We start from the raw sequence: 16612 nt of genomic DNA on the forward strand, positions 1-16612 counted from the left end.
ATAGTATACATGTACAATTCATGTATACTATATATTGTATAGTGTTATGCAAACAATGGGGTTTATTTACCATTCATTGAATTATATTTATTGTTTGCTTTAGGTCCTCAAAAAGAACCAGTTGTATAATCATTCGTTTTCCTTGGTTTACCAGAGATAAGTAAATTAACCTGGTAACATGGTAACCAAGCCACCATAAGAGGTCATAACTTGATACTAAAACAAGAGTCCACTGCACACGCTGGCTGCCTCGCCTCTTAGGAGAGAGCACGCTGCTAAAACGTGACCACGCTGTAACACGCACGAATCGGTTTGGACCAATCACAGCGCAGCTCTGAGCCAGACGACGTCGCCAGTTGGCGGAGGAACGGCAGTAGGTGCGGCTATAGAGGAGAATCGGCGGTCTTCTGGCGATAAGGGGAAAAAATCACCACATATCCCCACTCAGACGTCTGCTTTCTAGCGTGGAGACCCGTTTGGAAGAGCTCGAGGAGGTATTTTGACAACTGGATATTTCTTTGGACGACATTAAAGCGACGAATTTCGTGGTTTCGAGTTTACATAACAGGCTTTCCTGGTGTTCACCGGTCCTGCTACGGAGTGTTCTGGTCATTCACCTCCTAAAATAACAGGCTAGTTAAATATTCCGTCTTTAACAGTCCTATTGTGTCATTGGAGTAAGAGACAAGTCGAAAAGTTGAGTGTTTTTTCAATATTTACGGGTTTTTCATTATTCACAAAAACAAGTTATACAACAAACCAGGCTAGAGCGCTGCAGCGACCAGGGTCCTAAAGCTCGCCGGGTTCACGTCGTTACAGTTCCTTGGAAAAACTCACTTTTCTGCGCCCAAATGCTTCAGGAATCAGCTGTTTATCAATTCTTCCACATTATGGAAAAAGTTCTGTTAGAGCAAGGCTAATCAAAAAAAATCCGGGCTTAAGTTTTTTTTTTTTTTTATCTGAAGTGACGTTCTATTTTTTTCTTCTATATTTTTCTCCTTGGACTAATAACTACCTGCAAATTGGAATAATAATCAAGTGAGCTCCGTTAAAAAGGAAAAGAAGAAGACTGCTGATATCATTCACGAAAGGAATAACAAAAGGGCTCGTCCAGTTGAGTAATGGTCATTAATACGGTCCACTGGTTCCGGAAGGGCTTGCGGCTCCACGACAACCCGTCGCTGAAGGACTCTCTGCTGGGGGCTGATACCGTCCGCTGCGTTTACATCCTCGACCCCTGGTTCGCTGGGTCTTCCAACGTCGGGATCAACAGGTGGAGGTGAGAACACCAACCCATTAACACACACCTCATAATGCATTCATATCTACACGTTTTTACCAGGATTAAAATTAGGTTAATACAACATCAGATTATATCAATATTTGGGACAAAATGAAGTAAAATGCAGGATTCTGCCTTATGAATTGAGCAGCATCTACTAGGGGAATAAGTGAACATCAGGTGATGCAAATCAAATTAGGAGCTGCTGTGGAGAAATTCAGTGTGTGGTGATGCAAGAAAACGTTTCTCATCTTAAACCTAGAACAGTTATTATACAGCAAGAAAACTTAACGTTCATTACTTTGATGCCCTTAAAGAAAATCCTGTGCAAACAGTTAAATTCATATGCCACCTACCAGCAAACATGACCTTTACAGAGGATTGATAATGGAAAACCACAAGACATCCTGTTTGTAACGCAATATGTAGGGGACATGTGAGACATATAGAACAGAGCGCTAAAAAGATGCTAAAACGGCAGAAAGCTATCACTGCACAGAACACAATGGTGGCAGCATGATGCTGGGTTGCTTTTCTTCAGCATGGACAAGTGTGATGGATGGAGCTACATAATGGTTGATCCAATTGTTCCGCTGGAATTGTAAAGAGCTAAAAAAAATTGTCTGCAGACGATTTCCATCTTTTCTTATCAGAAATGTTAAAAATGATGTAGTATTTTCAAGGTTTCACCCAGAATACTTAGTTCAATTAAACTTAGAGGTTTTTGTATGAAGAAATGAGTCCCAGATTAAAAAAAACTTTCGCACGTAGAAAACATGGCTTGACCCTGCAGAATCAAACAAGTTTCACCCACATTGTTTTCCTTTTCAAGCATATAGATTATTATTTGTAAAGTTAGTTTATGTCTACTAAAGAGTGGCTTACAAATAAAAAAAATACAGCTAGTTCATTATTATATAAATAAGCAAAGGTCAAAGTTTCAATAATCGGACTGATATATAAGCCTGATTACTCATAGAAGCGATGACTTTACTCTGTTGTTGTTTCAACTGATCTTCTAACTGTTGACAATTTCCAGGACATCTGAGAAGTCTCTTGTATGTTTTTTAGGGTTTGTAGGATGTTATTTTTGAATTAATATTTGTATCATTGAAGTTTTATGAGACAAACTTACTCAAAATAGCATACACAAAGTAGCATATAACCCTGAAGTGGAATAACAGACTCATGTTTTTATTCTTAAAAAACACCCATAAATGTAGGATTAATTTAGAATCAGATCCTACATTCTTCTAAGTATATTCCAAGTGATTGCCATCAGAAGTGACCTCATTATATTAATCCAGCTGTTCTGTGAAGGCCTCAGACATTTGTTGGAGAGCATCAGTGAACATCCAGTACCATGAAGTCCAAGGAACACAGCAGGGAGGCCAGGGACAACATTGTGGAGAAGTTTCCAGCAGCTGGAAAGACTCACTTCTTAACATTCAGAATATGTCGACTGCTGTCATGCATTCGGCAAATTTTAGCTGTTTTGGAAGAGCAAGAAGTCTTGTTTACAGTTAGTACCACAAGCAGTGTAGATCATCACCCACTGATTATGTTTGAGATATTTTTGAATGGCTGAAAAAAAAATCAGTCTGTATTTGTGTAAAGCTAGCAGATTAAAGCTTATGCTAAAGCTAATTCATTTCAAAAATACATTTTTGAAAGTATTTTTAAATGTTGTTGTAACTTGTATAATCCACGTATTTTCAGAGAGTCATCGGGAATTGTGATGCTGTGTGCAGAAAGGATATCCTGTAGCAGTCAGTCATGCATTCAGTCTAAAAATGCCTCTGACTCAAGACTATCCTGACATGCTAATAGCTCAGTTTCCAGGCAGCAGAAGCGATATTACACAGTAACATTTTAAATTACACCATCAGTTGTTAACCAGCACTGCCAATCCACCTCATTTGCTTTTGCCGCTGAGAAAATCATTGTCAAACATTTGCAGCAGATCCAGTAAAATGTGGTTGTACAAATTATTGTAGAACCTCGTCGTGTTGCTCTAACCGCATAAAATGTTGATGTAGCACATTGACGTTTGCAGTTGTAGGGGTTTGAATACTTTTCCCAGGTTCTGATTTTGGGGGAAAGTTTGTCCCTGCAGAGTTGCCCTTCGGTGTTGCATTGATGCTTTGGCCAGCCAAAACATGGATTCCCTCTGACCCAATCATTTCTCCATGTCAGTCTCTACTCCAGCTGCTGCTGCATGTGCAAACCTCCGCGCGTTGTTCATTCATCAGTCCACAGTCTAATGTCATCTCTGAGATTGGAGTTTCAGTTCTGATGAGCATCCATGTTTTTCTTTCGGTGTTACGCAACAGCAGTTGGCTGTGACGCAGCGCAAATGCACAATGCCCTGATTCCTTCCTTCGTTCCGTTTACTGTGCACATATTGAACATTTCCATGCAGTTTTTGCGTCAAAACACTATTAAAATCACATCACTCTGAGACTTTCCTCGAATATGGTCGCTCCAGATAACTTAATCACGGTAACTTCTCGCTTCTTGCTGACATTCCCTGGTGTGGAACAAGTAGGTCAGTGTGTCAACAGCAAACCATTCAACTCTGTGGTTTTTCTGACCTATTTCTGCTGTCCTGCCAGACTAAAAGACCCCAGCTTGGTCCACAATGAGCTCTAATCCCCACAAAAGCTAATGTCGTCTGATATCTATTTTCACATCATGATTACAGACTCCTTCTTAGTGATCATGTTGGTGTAGAATGGTTCTATGAAGTAGTTAAAGATAAGAGGGAGAAACAGTAAAAGTTGGATACAGATGGGATTATAATTGACCTGTGTAGTGGTTTTCTTTCTGGGTCAGTCTCACGTTGTTAAGCTGACATTGGATCAGAACAACTGTCAGCTTAAACCTCCATCTTTGTCCCTGAAGAGGTGCGTAGATTTCGGGTAAGGACGTCTGATGGGGACTCAATAAATCTCAACTAATTTAGCCAAAAGGAGAAGGTGAAAAGTTTCAACATGAAAACTTTCCATCCTCAGGTCATGGAAGATTGTTTATGGTGAATAACAAAAAATACCCAAATTAAAGGGGAGTCATTTGGTTTGTTGCTCAGTGTTGTTGACAGGCAGGAAAAACTACCATTTTAACATGAGATACTCTTTAAATAAAAGCTTAACTCTAAAGCTAAAAAAACACTTTATTTTTATAGAAAAGCTAAAAAATAATAATAGATATCCTCTCTCCATGTATTCTCTAAAATGTTTTATGAAATGTCCAACTCTGGAAAAAATGAAGAGCCCACTGCACTGAACCCCACTGAAACCACATGGTTTTTCCACCAGATATTAATTTCTGAACTCTTCCTGAGTTAAACCATTAGTATTATTGTTTCTAAATAAATATTAACTTGTTTTCTTTGCATTATTTGAGGTCTGAAAGCTCTGCATCTTTTTTGTGATTTTGACCATGTCTCATTTTCTGCAAATAAATACAAAATTTATTTGGGATTTCAGAGACATGTCAAGGTTTCCCCCAGAAAACTCATTAAGTCTGGTGGTTGGGCTTGGCAGTCATTCATCCAGCGGCCATTGTGTTTTTGAGTTAAAAAATGTTTAAAGTTGACAAGAAATTTGAAATTATCACTTGATAATTATGTGTTATTAAAAGATTGAAAGATTAATACCTGAACAACAAATATAAACTTTTCTGACTTTTAACATTTTAAAAAGACTTTAAAAATAAGCAATACTTAGCCTGGTTAGGGCACAAGTAAAGCCTGGTGGCCTGCCAGGCTCATAATACACTGAATGTTGTCAGTAGTTCACAGAATAAAAGAACAATGTTAATTTTACTCAAACATATATCTATTAAAAAATCAAATTTTTTCCCTGTGTTTTAGCAGCTTAAAAATGAACATGGCTGCTATGTTTCTTATTTTTTGCGATGCTTGCTGTTGACTGAAACAGAAAAACTAAAACTGAGATTAACTTACACACTAGTGAACTAATTATGATGTCCACATTGTTGTTATGTTGGTGTAAAAACTGTTTGGTGGGTTTGCTGCAGGATGCCTCCGCCTACTGCTTCCTGTATCCATAGCAACAGCATGGGAAGCTCCACATTACTGCTGCTCTGCTTGTTTTTACCTGTGTGTAGGTGTGATGTAAAACGCCCTGCTGTGTTGTAAACAAAAAGTGCTGAAAAGAACAACTTATAGCTGAGAAGTTGTTTAAAAGGAAAGAACATTCAAGTTGAAAATATCTGAGCCTGTTTCTTGATTAAAATCACGTTCATTGAACTTTTTTTGATTTATCTTCTATTTCTTGCCCAGTTCTTTGTGTACAAACACCAGCTTCTTCTGCCTACTCCCATTATCACCTGTGACACACTTACCTCTGCTTCACCGTCGAGGTTTGTCAGTTTTGTCCTGGCTTACTGATGTTTCTGATTACTCATCTTTTCAGCCGTCTGAGTTGCAGCAACATTAGATCAAATTACTTCTTTCACTTCTCAAAATCACGGCTTTTAGATCTGGTTCACCTCAGATGGGAGACATTGTTCAAATGTAGGTCATCTCAAAGAAAAGGTCCTGTTTTGGACATTCAAACGTAGACAAACACTCTTATTGTTGTAAATTTTGTGGATGACATCTGAATTATTTGGAGGTCTTCAGGGCATCCAGGAAGCAGTTACTAGAGCGCCACATGCTGCTTCAGAAGGAAAACTGGTTTATATTAAATTGATGTTTGAACTTTGAAAATAAAACTAAATTGATCCTACTCTCCGTCCTGCATTAGTATCATAAAATATCTAATGAAAATGAGTTTAATTTGATTACTGATCTTAAATTGTTTCTTCTATTCTGTTTATTTTTTTATTTTCTCCATTTCCTCAAACAGAGTGTTCTTGTTTTACACCAGTTTGAATAAATAAAAGTTTAAAAGTTTGATGCAGCTCCTCTTCCTGCCTCTCTGCAGGTTCCTGTTGCAGAGTCTCGAGGATTTGGACTCCAGCCTAAGGAAGCTCAACTCCCGTCTGTTCGTGATCCGGGGCCAACCCACAGATGTCTTTCCCAGACTCTTCAAGGTGATTTGACCCACTATATTCTGCAAACTCGGGTTGCTGTGGGACTCTGGTGGAAGTCCTGAATAATCGTTTTAAATCTGTTTTGCAGGAATGGAAGATCACTCGGCTCTCTTACGAGTACGACTCTGAGCCTTTTGGGAAAGAGCGAGATGCTGCCATTAAGAAGCTTGCCTCTGAGGCCGGAGTGGAGGTGACAGTTCGCATCTCCCACACGCTCTATGACCTGGACAAGTGAGTTATCACACACCAAACAGTCCTGCTGCTATTATTAACTGTGTCGATTTAAAACCAAATGTTTGTTTTTTGTGTTTATCAGGATCATAGAGCTAAACGGGGGCCAGTCTCCCCTCACCTATAAGCGGTTCCAGACTCTCATCAGCCGGATGGACGCAGTGGAGCTGCCTGCAGAGTCCATAACGGCTGAGATCATGGGAAAATGCACTACGCCACTGTCTGAAGACCATGATGATAAGTTTGGGGTTCCCTCTCTGGAGGAACTGGGTGAGTTCAGCCTAAAGATGCAAACAATTAATCAAATTACGGTTAATATTCAAGTAATGGTTTATTAGGTTAATATAACACCCGCTTAGACATTATTTTGGTGTTGTAGTTTGGCCTCCATCTAGCAGAGGGCGCCACTGGTCATCCGTAAGCAGAGCAAGCTGATGCAGAATTAAAAATGGGGGAGCTATAACAGAACAGGAAAGAGAAACAGTCCAAACTGAGTCTTTATGTGGATTTGTTTTGAAATATAAACACTCGACAAACTCCTGAAATTTCACATTAACATTGACAATGATGGAGCAGCATTCACTTCTCAACCAAAAATTACTGATTTGCTATGAAGGCGAGGATGTAATGAGAGAAAGGCGGAGGGAAAAGCGCAGAAAATTGTAACATGATGGAAAAAGACATGTCAGTAACCACAGTTGATTTTGAGGGCTGTCTGAGTTTAATAATGTGAGAAGAAATTTGCCCTTTATGGAAAGACAAAACTCCAGTTTTTAAGAAAGTGGCCACTTATCAATTAATCATTTGTCGATCAATAACTTATACCAACTTCAGATTAACTTGAATTCCTAGTTCAGCCATTCTGAAACAGCATAGAAGGAAATCTGATGATGTTCTGAGATATGAAGCTGGCTTTAAATTGTGTGCTTTTATCATGAACTTGCAGGTTTTGACACCGAAGGTTTGTCTTCGGCTGTGTGGCCTGGAGGAGAAACCGAAGCGCTCACTCGACTGGAGAGGCACCTGGAGAGGAAGGTCAGTCCAATTTTTTTTCCGTAAATCGCCTCATTATCTTGCAGTTTTGATAATGCGACTGGTTTTGCCATCAGGCGTGGGTGGCGAACTTCGAGCGTCCCAGAATGAACGCCAACTCGCTGCTGGCGAGTCCGACCGGCCTCAGCCCCTACCTGCGCTTCGGCTGCCTCTCCTGCCGCCTCTTCTACTTCAAACTCACTGACCTCTTCAGGAAGGTGAGTGTTTTTACCAACACCATGATGCTTTTTGCTCTGATGGTGCAAGTTTAGGAGTTATTTTCATTTCCATTAGCTTTATATGTAGTCCAGTTTGACATTAAATTGAATAATTAAAGCCAAATGATAAAAGGTTATTGGTCTCAGACAGTTCAGCTGACTTTTATATGAATCCCTCATCCTGAGCAAGCATGTGGCGACAGTGGGAAGGGAGGACTTATTTTTAGCAGGAATAAACGCTGAAGAAAATCAGGTTTAGTTTGAGCGGTCAACTTGGACTTGGAGTACTTTCTATAAAAAAGAAATAAACTATTTCCATCTTCATCTTGGGAAATGCAGCTAAACACAAGGACCTTATATGAAAATAAAACCAAAGAAAAAAGTGGTTCAGTCGTCAAAAAAAAGAAGAAAAAAACAGCTGAGCATAGGATCCATGGAAAAGAAATACAAAACAAAAATAGCACCAAGCAAAATCTCCATTAACGAGCTCATCCTTGAAAGAAACAACAAAAATACAGAAGAGAAGACAAAGTCAGCTGCAGGAAGAGTAGCATTAACTTTAATTAGGAAAAATGCTGGGAAATAGCTCCATCTACATCTTTGTGTGGAACCAAATCACAAATCATAAAAGTGACAGCTAAACACCGAGTCACTGGACCAGCAATTGTGTCCAGTAGAGTACGTAGTAAATTTCAGAAACATGTCCATCAATCTTCTTTTTCCGGATAAACACAGAATAACTGAGCTTGGAGTAGATTTAAAGTAAGAGACAGCAGAAGTTTTGCCCGTGACTCCATCCAGGATTCAGACTCTGAATGTTGCTTGATGTTAAGAAATGTAGAAAACACAACATTTCTATTTTGCTGTCTACCCCGTGATAACATAAAGCGACCGCCCATTTAAATCTTCTCTAACGTCTGATTCCAGGTAAAGAAGAACAGCTCCCCTCCTCTGTCGCTGTACGGCCAGCTGTTGTGGCGCGAATTCTTCTACACAGCGGCCACCAACAACCCCTGTTTCGACAAGATGGAGAGCAACCCAATCTGCGTCCAGATCCCCTGGGATCGCAACCCCGAGGCGCTGGCGAAGTGGGCCGAGGGCCGGACGGGCTTCCCCTGGATCGATGCCATCATGACGCAGCTGAGGCAGGAGGGCTGGATCCACCACCTGGCCCGGCATGCCGTGGCCTGCTTCCTCACCCGGGGAGACCTGTGGATCAGCTGGGAGGAGGGCATGAAGGTAGAGGACGCCGACTCTTGAGTTACTGTCAGGTTTTGCAGGACGCATCAAACCGTTTTGGTTTTGTCTTCAGGTATTCGAGGAGCTGCTGCTGGACGCAGACTGGAGTGTCAACGCCGGCAGCTGGATGTGGCTCTCGTGCAGCTCTTTCTTCCAGCAGTTCTTCCACTGCTACTGCCCAGTCGGTTTCGGCCGACGCACCGACCCCAACGGAGATTACATACGGTACCGTCACTGAGTCTCACTCTGAATTTAACGTTTTACTTTTAGGTCGATTCTGGTGGCTGTGTATCTTTAGAAGGTCAACAGCCATAAAATTGTCTGGGGTTTTTCAACCGTTTTAGGGTCATTTTAATGTGCTGAATCCAAAAATCACATTGGTTTTGCTCAATCAGGTCAACGTTCTGAACTATGGGTGCAACATGAGCATTGAAATGTGTTTCTTGTTCTCACATCTGGATCGTTTTCCTGAGAATCTGGGATCAATGAGTGATGAGCAGGAGGAGCGATTCCATCAGAACAGAAAAGAGTTGGAGAATTTTACAGAATGAAGACGTTAACAATTTTTTCCTCCTAAAACCTTTTTTGGTTGAGAAATATTAACGGAAATGAACTGATAATGTCACAGAAATATAATCCGTTTAGTCAGTAGATCGGATTTCTAATAAAAACCTGACTTGATTGAGAAAAATTAATGTCATTTTTGGATTCAGTGGTGCAAAATAGACCTAATTCAGTTGAAAAAATAAACAACTTCTAAAAAAATATTTTTTTGTAACCCAGTGTAATCACAGGTCTAAAATGTTGTCCTTTCATATTCTATGTGGTCTTTGTCTTAACTGTGTTCTAGCCTTGCTAGCTAGCTAACTTGATAAGTTTTTTTGCATCTGTCCTGGTTAAGTTCAAATGTATCGCCAGTTGACTTGACGATGTTTGTCTTCGCCATTGGCTCACTTCTGTAGCCAAAGATGTGAGGCTAGATGCTTTCTGTGCAAAAACCTTTGCACTGCCAGAGTTAAAGCTGTGGAGAGCATTGCAAAATATATGATTTTCTTAAATTTGAGTTGGTGAAACTTGCAGGAACACTGTCTTACCTCCTTGGATAGTTGAATAATCCGCCACATTCCCTCTCTGTTTCCATCCCTCTGCTCAGGCGCTACCTGCCCATTCTGAGAGGATTTCCAGCGAAGTACATCTACGATCCCTGGAACGCTCCGGAGTCTGTGCAGAAGGCTGCCAAATGCATCATCGGCGTGCATTACCCCAAGCCCATGGTGAACCACGCTGAGGCCAGCTGCATTAACATCGAGCGAATGAAGCAGATCTACCAGCAGCTTTCCTGCTACAGAGGCCTTGGTATACTGACCCGTTACTTTATTTCTCTCTTGTTCATATGTAAGGTATCTTTCCACATTGATTGACTCTTTATTGTTTACATCCTCAGGCCTTTTGGCTACAGTTCCATCCAACACTAACGGAAACAATGAGACATCCTCAGATGCTATGGCGTTCCCCGTCGAGGCTTCACCCCAGGCTTCTGCTCCAGCAGGTAAGAAAAACAAAACAAATGTTATTCTGCTTAAATAAAATTGCACAGCTGCACCTCCTTATTTTTACATTTCTCATTAAAATCCAGTGTAAATGTGTTTTGTCTTTCTTTGATTTTTCAGCCTATCAGATGCCAGTTCATTCAGAGACAGACTGGCGCAGTGGTATGATGGCTTACCTGCAGGGGGATCCACAGAACAGCACCAGCACACACAAGCAGGGTAGGGATTACATAGCACATTTATCACTTATGAATTATTCATATTTTCATGTTAATCTGTTTGTTTTAATCAACTCTGATGATTGTTTCATCTTCCTGAAGTTCCCAGTTACACTCCAGCTACCAGCATGATGCGCTACACTCAAAGCAGCCCACAGATTCCAGGTCCTGCACTGCAAAAAGGTGCAAAATAAATCTATTTAAATCCATGATGTGGAGTAGTTTCTGTGAAAACTTTCTAAATATCACTTTGTCTTTTTTTTGTGTTTGTTTCAAGGATTCGAGCATCATCCCGTCACACAGACCAGCGGAAAACGACCCCATGAGGATTCTGGCCACGGCAGAGGCTCTAAAGTCCAGAGGCAGAGCAACCACTGAAGAGTTAGTGACACATTTATTTTACACACTCAGACTAACTGGCTGTACTGGGATGAAATTTGATGTTTTATGACAAAAATCAGCTTCAGGTTTCTTATTATGAACTCCAAACATGTTATACTATCTAGTCTTTTGTGTAAACGAGTGCGTCTATAGCAAGAATCTAATATTTTATTTAAAACTTTATGTATTTAACCCTTTTAAGCCTAACTTTCAAATATTCACCTGGATATTTTTGTTTATTTTAATTGTACAAAGTTCTTTAAATGTCCTGTGAGTAAATATATTTGCCCATTTATCCATAACAACTGGAACTTTCATTATCTAGTAGGTTATTCTCACAATTTACCATCTATTAAGAGTGTTTCATCAGATTAATTTCACTCCTTGCTACAGAGAGAGTGAAATTACAGTAATAACCCAATATTGGCTGGAAAGCTCAACGTCTCCCCTTCTAGAAACCGTTGGGATTTTTCAGATAGCGCAAAGTGTGGTGGAGTTACGGTACTGCAAATTTGACTGAATCGTCGCCAACATGTTCAGTCTGAAAGGGTTAATACGATTCACCCAGTGAATCACATTTTATAGATTAATTTCTATCAATGATGATGATTTCTCACTAACACCTAACCCTGTCATCCATAATATATGAAATAAACACTGAAGGTACAAATTTTCATTGGTTCACACAAACACAACAGAAAACAATCTTATTTTTCTTTCCTTTCTTCCAGGTGTTTCTGCACATCGTCCTTCATATTATCAGCCAAATCAAAGCAGACACTAAAGGACTAAAGGTTTACCTCCATCACCACGGTGTTGCATGAACGCACCTTAGGGATGATAAAATGCACACACACACGTCCCCCGATTGAACAGACTGTGGACTCTGATGAGGACTGCATATCAGCGCCAGTGAGGCCACGGCGGCTCTCTCACTGAGCGCTTCTTTGGCTTAATATTGACAAACATCCTTGTGTATATAATGAATTTGCTAACTGCAGCTCACACAACTTGTATATATTTGGATATTTTATGTATGTTTTCTCTTCTTGTGTAGCCATAAACCCACTGATATATTTTTGATATGAGATCATGCATAGATCTTTTTTTGTTTTGATAGTTCTCAATAAATAAAAACATTTAAAGACTTTTTGACAAAAAAAAAAAAAAACACTGAGAGAGCTTCTGTGTTTGCTAACCATTGTTTTCCCCAAACTTTGTTCTTTCTTGATCCATCTATCGTAAACTGACAAAGACGAAGTGTTTTGGTTGATCTCGGTAATTGTAGACGTGTCTCATTCCTTTCCAGTGTGGAGGCAAAATAACATTAACCATCTTGATGTTGCCCTTTTTTAGTAGTTTTGGAGAATAAAAAAGGACTAAAGAGTCTTTGCATCACAGTGACTTCCCTGTAAAATCCTTAATAAAGAAGTGTACCACAAACAAGACTGTAGTGTATTCATTTGAATCAAATTGTGGGTTTTATCTTGAACATATGAGGAGTTTATATAGTTTACCATTTGATCATTATGTTGCTTCTGCACCTGGTCATATTTCAGCAACAAGGTAGCTCATAAAGCTTTATAAGATCGAGATAATAGAACATTGCAGTGGCAAATTAAAGGAAAATAATAAAGAGTTGCAATCTAGACTAAAACTAATGATGTCCCAGTTATTAATTGAAGGCAATCCTAACCAAATATGGTTTTAACCTTGATTTAAACAACGTTTATTCCAGATTAGAGGAGTATTAAAACTAAAGGCTGCTTCTCTTCCCACAAAAGCTATATTTTTAAACAAATTAATAAAGTAAGGTCACAGCAAAGTGAGTAGATTCCCACAAACATAATCAGCTGTCAGGCAAAAGTATAAACAGTCATTAAGGCAACAAGAAGAAGCTCTTATGTTGGGTATTTCCCGATGTTTGTAAGATTTGAATAACTTACAGATTGGTGCTGCAGATAATTGAATATTTCATCAAAATCTTTCAAATACGGATACAAGACCCTAACTTGGCACAATGTTCCAAGGGGCTTGCATTTTAGAAAAATAAATGAATCAAAAATTAGCCACTGAAAAATTTAAAACTTAAAAACAGTGGCCATTTTGAAAAATGTCTGTTGTCCCAAAATTCAAGAGGCCAATGAGAAATATCAGAACCATACATTGAGGGTTGAGCATATACATTTTTAAGCCAGTATCCACATTTGAAAGATTTTTAAAGTAATGTGCTGTACTACGTCAACATCTACCAAACTCCAGTTTATTAGCATTAGAGTTTCTTTCTTCACTCCTCAGCAGTCCTGAGTGGAGCCACAGGGTTAAAGAGCGGCCTCTGCTGCCGGAGGTTCAGCTTGGCGTAGCTCATCTCAAAGTCCTTCTTGGTTCCTACGATTACGTCCAAGCTGCCGGAGTGAACGTCGTACCCGTAGGATGCTAGCTTCTGGATCCGATACAGCACTATCTGAGTGGTGAGCTCCAGGACGTTCGGGGATTCCTTCACCTGCTCGACGCTCACCCCGGCGTCCATCAGTCCCTGAAAGCGTCCCGCCAACGTGGCCAGTGAGTAGTACAAAACGGCCGGGCAGCAGATCACGACCTGCTTCAGTTCGTCCTCAGAGCAGCTGAGAGCATCCTGGACGTAGGCCAGCGCCTGCTGCATGGCTTCAGGCTGCAGCTCGGAGATGGAGGTTCGGAGGCTGAACACCAGGCTGAGCAGCTCCTCCGTGGTGAAGCCCCACTCCCTCAGGTAGCCCAAACTGTCCCTCCAGGTCTCCGCTGGACGCAGGAGGATGTACGGGTTCTGGCTGAGGAGCTTCTGCAGCCAAACCCGGAGATTACCCTCATCCCCACCCAGGTCCAAGTAGGTCTCTCTGAGGGTGTGGATCACCTCCTGGTTGCTCTCCACGGGTCGACTGAAGCTCTGCGGCGCGCTGGCCATCAGCTTGCTGATGATCTTCTTGTTGAGGCGAAGTCTCTGGAGGTAGAGGATGTTGGCCCGCTGGTTGCTGTGGTGGCTTACGGTGAAAAAGGAAGCTGGGAACTTTTTGATGATGCTCAGAAGGGAGCGTTGGCCGGAACATACCGACCCCCAGAGGTCCCGCTGGGCATCCACGTTCTCTGGCGGGCACAAGATGGCCTCGGGGTGGGTCTCAAGGATGTAGGCGATCACCACCGTGTCAGCGCCCATGTCTCTCAGAAGACCGGCTGTCTCAGCCACATATGCGGTCTTCTCAGACAAAACCCAACCCTTGAGTTTGCGGACTTTTCTGATGTCCACTGACAATTCGTACAGAGAGTCAACCGTGCGTTGATTCTCCTCCCGTTTGCTGTGGGATGTGAGGGAGGCGAAGGGAGGCAGGAACAGCCTCATCTTCTGGCAGGAGGCACACAGAGACGTAGTGGTGACACGAAGCATCGCAGCGGATCTCTGAAGAAGAAGAACAGCATTCATTCCCTCAATCTGTAAAGAGTTGTGACAGCTAGCATTCAGCTAGTCCTTGAATTACTGCAACTATTTCCACAAGTCTCATAATCACTGAATATTTAGGCCTACATGCAAAAACCACTATCTCCATGGAGAAACGTGGTGGTGGGAGCATCATGCTGTGGGGGTATTTTTTCAGCATTTTTTATATATTGCTCTTGTATTTATTCCCTATTTCTACCAGATAACAGCAAGAATTGATGGGAAGATGATTCTCTTAATTCAGTGCTATCAAAACTTTTTGCCCTCTAGGCCAAAACTAGCAAATTAAAACTATCCACGGGCCTCAAATGTTGTTGAATTTAAAATGCAAAAATTATTACATCATAATTTTTATTTTTTTTACTTTTACCTGCTCAATAATAAACAAAATTTATATGGAATCTATTAATATGTAAAGATCCAAAGCATTAAAAAAATATTTCAGACTGTTGCTTCTTTTAAAAAACAAAAACAAAAAAATATACACATTTTTGTGGTTCTATTTTGTTGCTTGTTTAAATTTCAGTTGTTTTCTATTTTGTTGGGGATCAACAGATTTTTATTAGTTTAAAAAATGGAGAAAACTTGACATTATTTTCTTTCCACTTTATAATTGTGGAATACTTTGGGTATTATAAAAACAACCAAATGTGGGAACAAATCAAGGATTGTGTATAATTTAGGGAGGGGGGGGGGGACACTTATTATTGTTTTATCTAAAAGGATATAGAGAAAATGATTTCCACTGATTACAGTTATGACTGCAGTCTTTCACATGTGATGCTGCATGTGCCTGTTATGTATGTATTATAAACCAATGACTGCGTCAGGCCACAGCTGCAAAGCCACGACGCGGAAGGGAGTGATTGTAACGACAGCAGCCAAAAACATTCATCGCTACAGTTTATTTGACATAAAATGAACAATAATGTGGATTATTTTACCGGTTTTAAGGGGGGTTCTTTGCTGTGACTCCGTTGTCATTCCCACCGCTCTGCTTTCATAACGCTACACAACCTTGTGGGCGGAGCTAGTGAGGCAAGTGAAAGGTACGTGACCGGGAAGCACACTCGCGTTTGGTCGTTCGCGGTCGAGCCGATTTAATGTGCCGGTTCTTTTAGGTGACCTATGGGAGCGGGTTCCCGTTTGAGATGAGGCTGTATACAACAAAAAATAATAAATTTTAGAGATTACTTTGATCAATATGTATGCTGAGAATAATCACATAAGCTAGAAGGTAGGAGGAGTAAGTGAAGAGTTATTTTAAAGCCAAAAGAGGCGAATCTTTTTGCAGGGTTTACATAAATGATCCGGCTGGTAAATAGGAGAGCAGCTGAAGTAGAGAAGAAATATATTAAAATAAATTATAGGGATGCGTGGGAAGAAAAATAATACTCGATTTCATAAATAATAAAGAAAACGACCTAAAAGCAACATAGGACACATTGAATAGTTTTCAATTAGCAAAGTTACCCTGGATACTTTATTGATTATACCATTAAAACAGAAAATGATCATCTATGTTTTCTATTTTACAGAAAAAATTTTGAAAGCGTAGCAAGACAATAAAATGGTTGAAAGTGTCATTTTCCATACATAACCCCCTCGTTTGTGTTTCTTTACTGAACAGAACATTTTCCAGGTTTCATCAAGAACTGTACCAGCTGGTATTAATTGGAACTGGCAGGAATGCTGTCTAATTACTAATCGATTTCACCTGGTGCCTGTCTTTCTGCGTAGTTTTTTCTTCACGTGTCCAATACTTGTTTCCCCATATCATTATTATTACACATAATTTATGGATAATTAATTATTGGATTTTTCTAAATGTATGGATTGGATGGCTTGTTACTGTGAGTATTTGTAGTTGCACCATTAGAAATGTGATTACATAGAATGGAAGGTTTGATATGTGCATATAAATTTGCTAA

General features: G+C 40.3%; 2 protein-coding genes across 2 annotated transcripts; one reads left to right on the plus strand and one right to left on the minus strand.

The window, feature by feature from the left end:
- The first annotated feature begins 353 nt into the window (after positions 1-353).
- LOC102223115 (cryptochrome-1-like) lies at positions 354-12655 on the plus strand. The gene is made up of 14 exons (XM_005799961.2): positions 354-1279; positions 6235-6343; positions 6432-6574; positions 6660-6844; positions 7521-7609; positions 7684-7824; positions 8752-9063; positions 9137-9288; positions 10217-10419; positions 10508-10612; positions 10734-10832; positions 10934-11014; positions 11109-11212; positions 11944-12655. Exons 1-13 carry the CDS (start codon positions 1122-1124, stop codon positions 11207-11209), a joined length of 1878 nt encoding a protein of 625 aa, XP_005800018.1. The 5' UTR covers positions 354-1121; the 3' UTR covers positions 11210-11212; positions 11944-12655.
- Positions 12656-12698: 43 nt separating this feature from the next.
- Positions 12699-15696, minus strand: LOC102236063 (transcription termination factor 2, mitochondrial-like). The gene is made up of 2 exons (XM_005800010.3): positions 15626-15696; positions 12699-14642 (listed from the first exon to the last, which is right to left on the minus strand). The coding sequence occupies exon 2, from the start codon at positions 14628-14630 to the stop codon at positions 13500-13502; it is 1131 nt and encodes a 376-aa protein (XP_005800067.3). The 5' UTR covers positions 14631-14642; positions 15626-15696; the 3' UTR covers positions 12699-13499.
- Positions 15697-16612: the final 916 nt, after the last annotated feature.

Source organism: Xiphophorus maculatus, chromosome 17 (assembly GCF_002775205.1).
Source record: "Xiphophorus maculatus strain JP 163 A chromosome 17, X_maculatus-5.0-male, whole genome shotgun sequence".
Lineage (NCBI taxonomy): Eukaryota > Metazoa > Chordata > Actinopteri > Cyprinodontiformes > Poeciliidae > Xiphophorus > Xiphophorus maculatus.

Coding starts and splice junctions, on each gene's coding strand:
- LOC102223115 (XM_005799961.2), top strand. CDS start 1,122: ATGGTCATTAATACGGTCCACTGGTTCCGGAAGGGCTTGCGGCTCCAC. Junction 6,344..6,431: donor TCTTTCCCAGACTCTTCAAG/GTGATTTGACCC, acceptor TCTGTTTTGCAG/GAATGGAAGATCACTCGGCT. Junction 10,833..10,933: donor CACCAGCACACACAAGCAGG/GTAGGGATTACA, acceptor ATCTTCCTGAAG/TTCCCAGTTACACTCCAGCT.
- LOC102236063 (XM_005800010.3), bottom strand. CDS start 14,630: ATGCTTCGTGTCACCACTACGTCTCTGTGTGCCTCCTGCCAGAAGATG.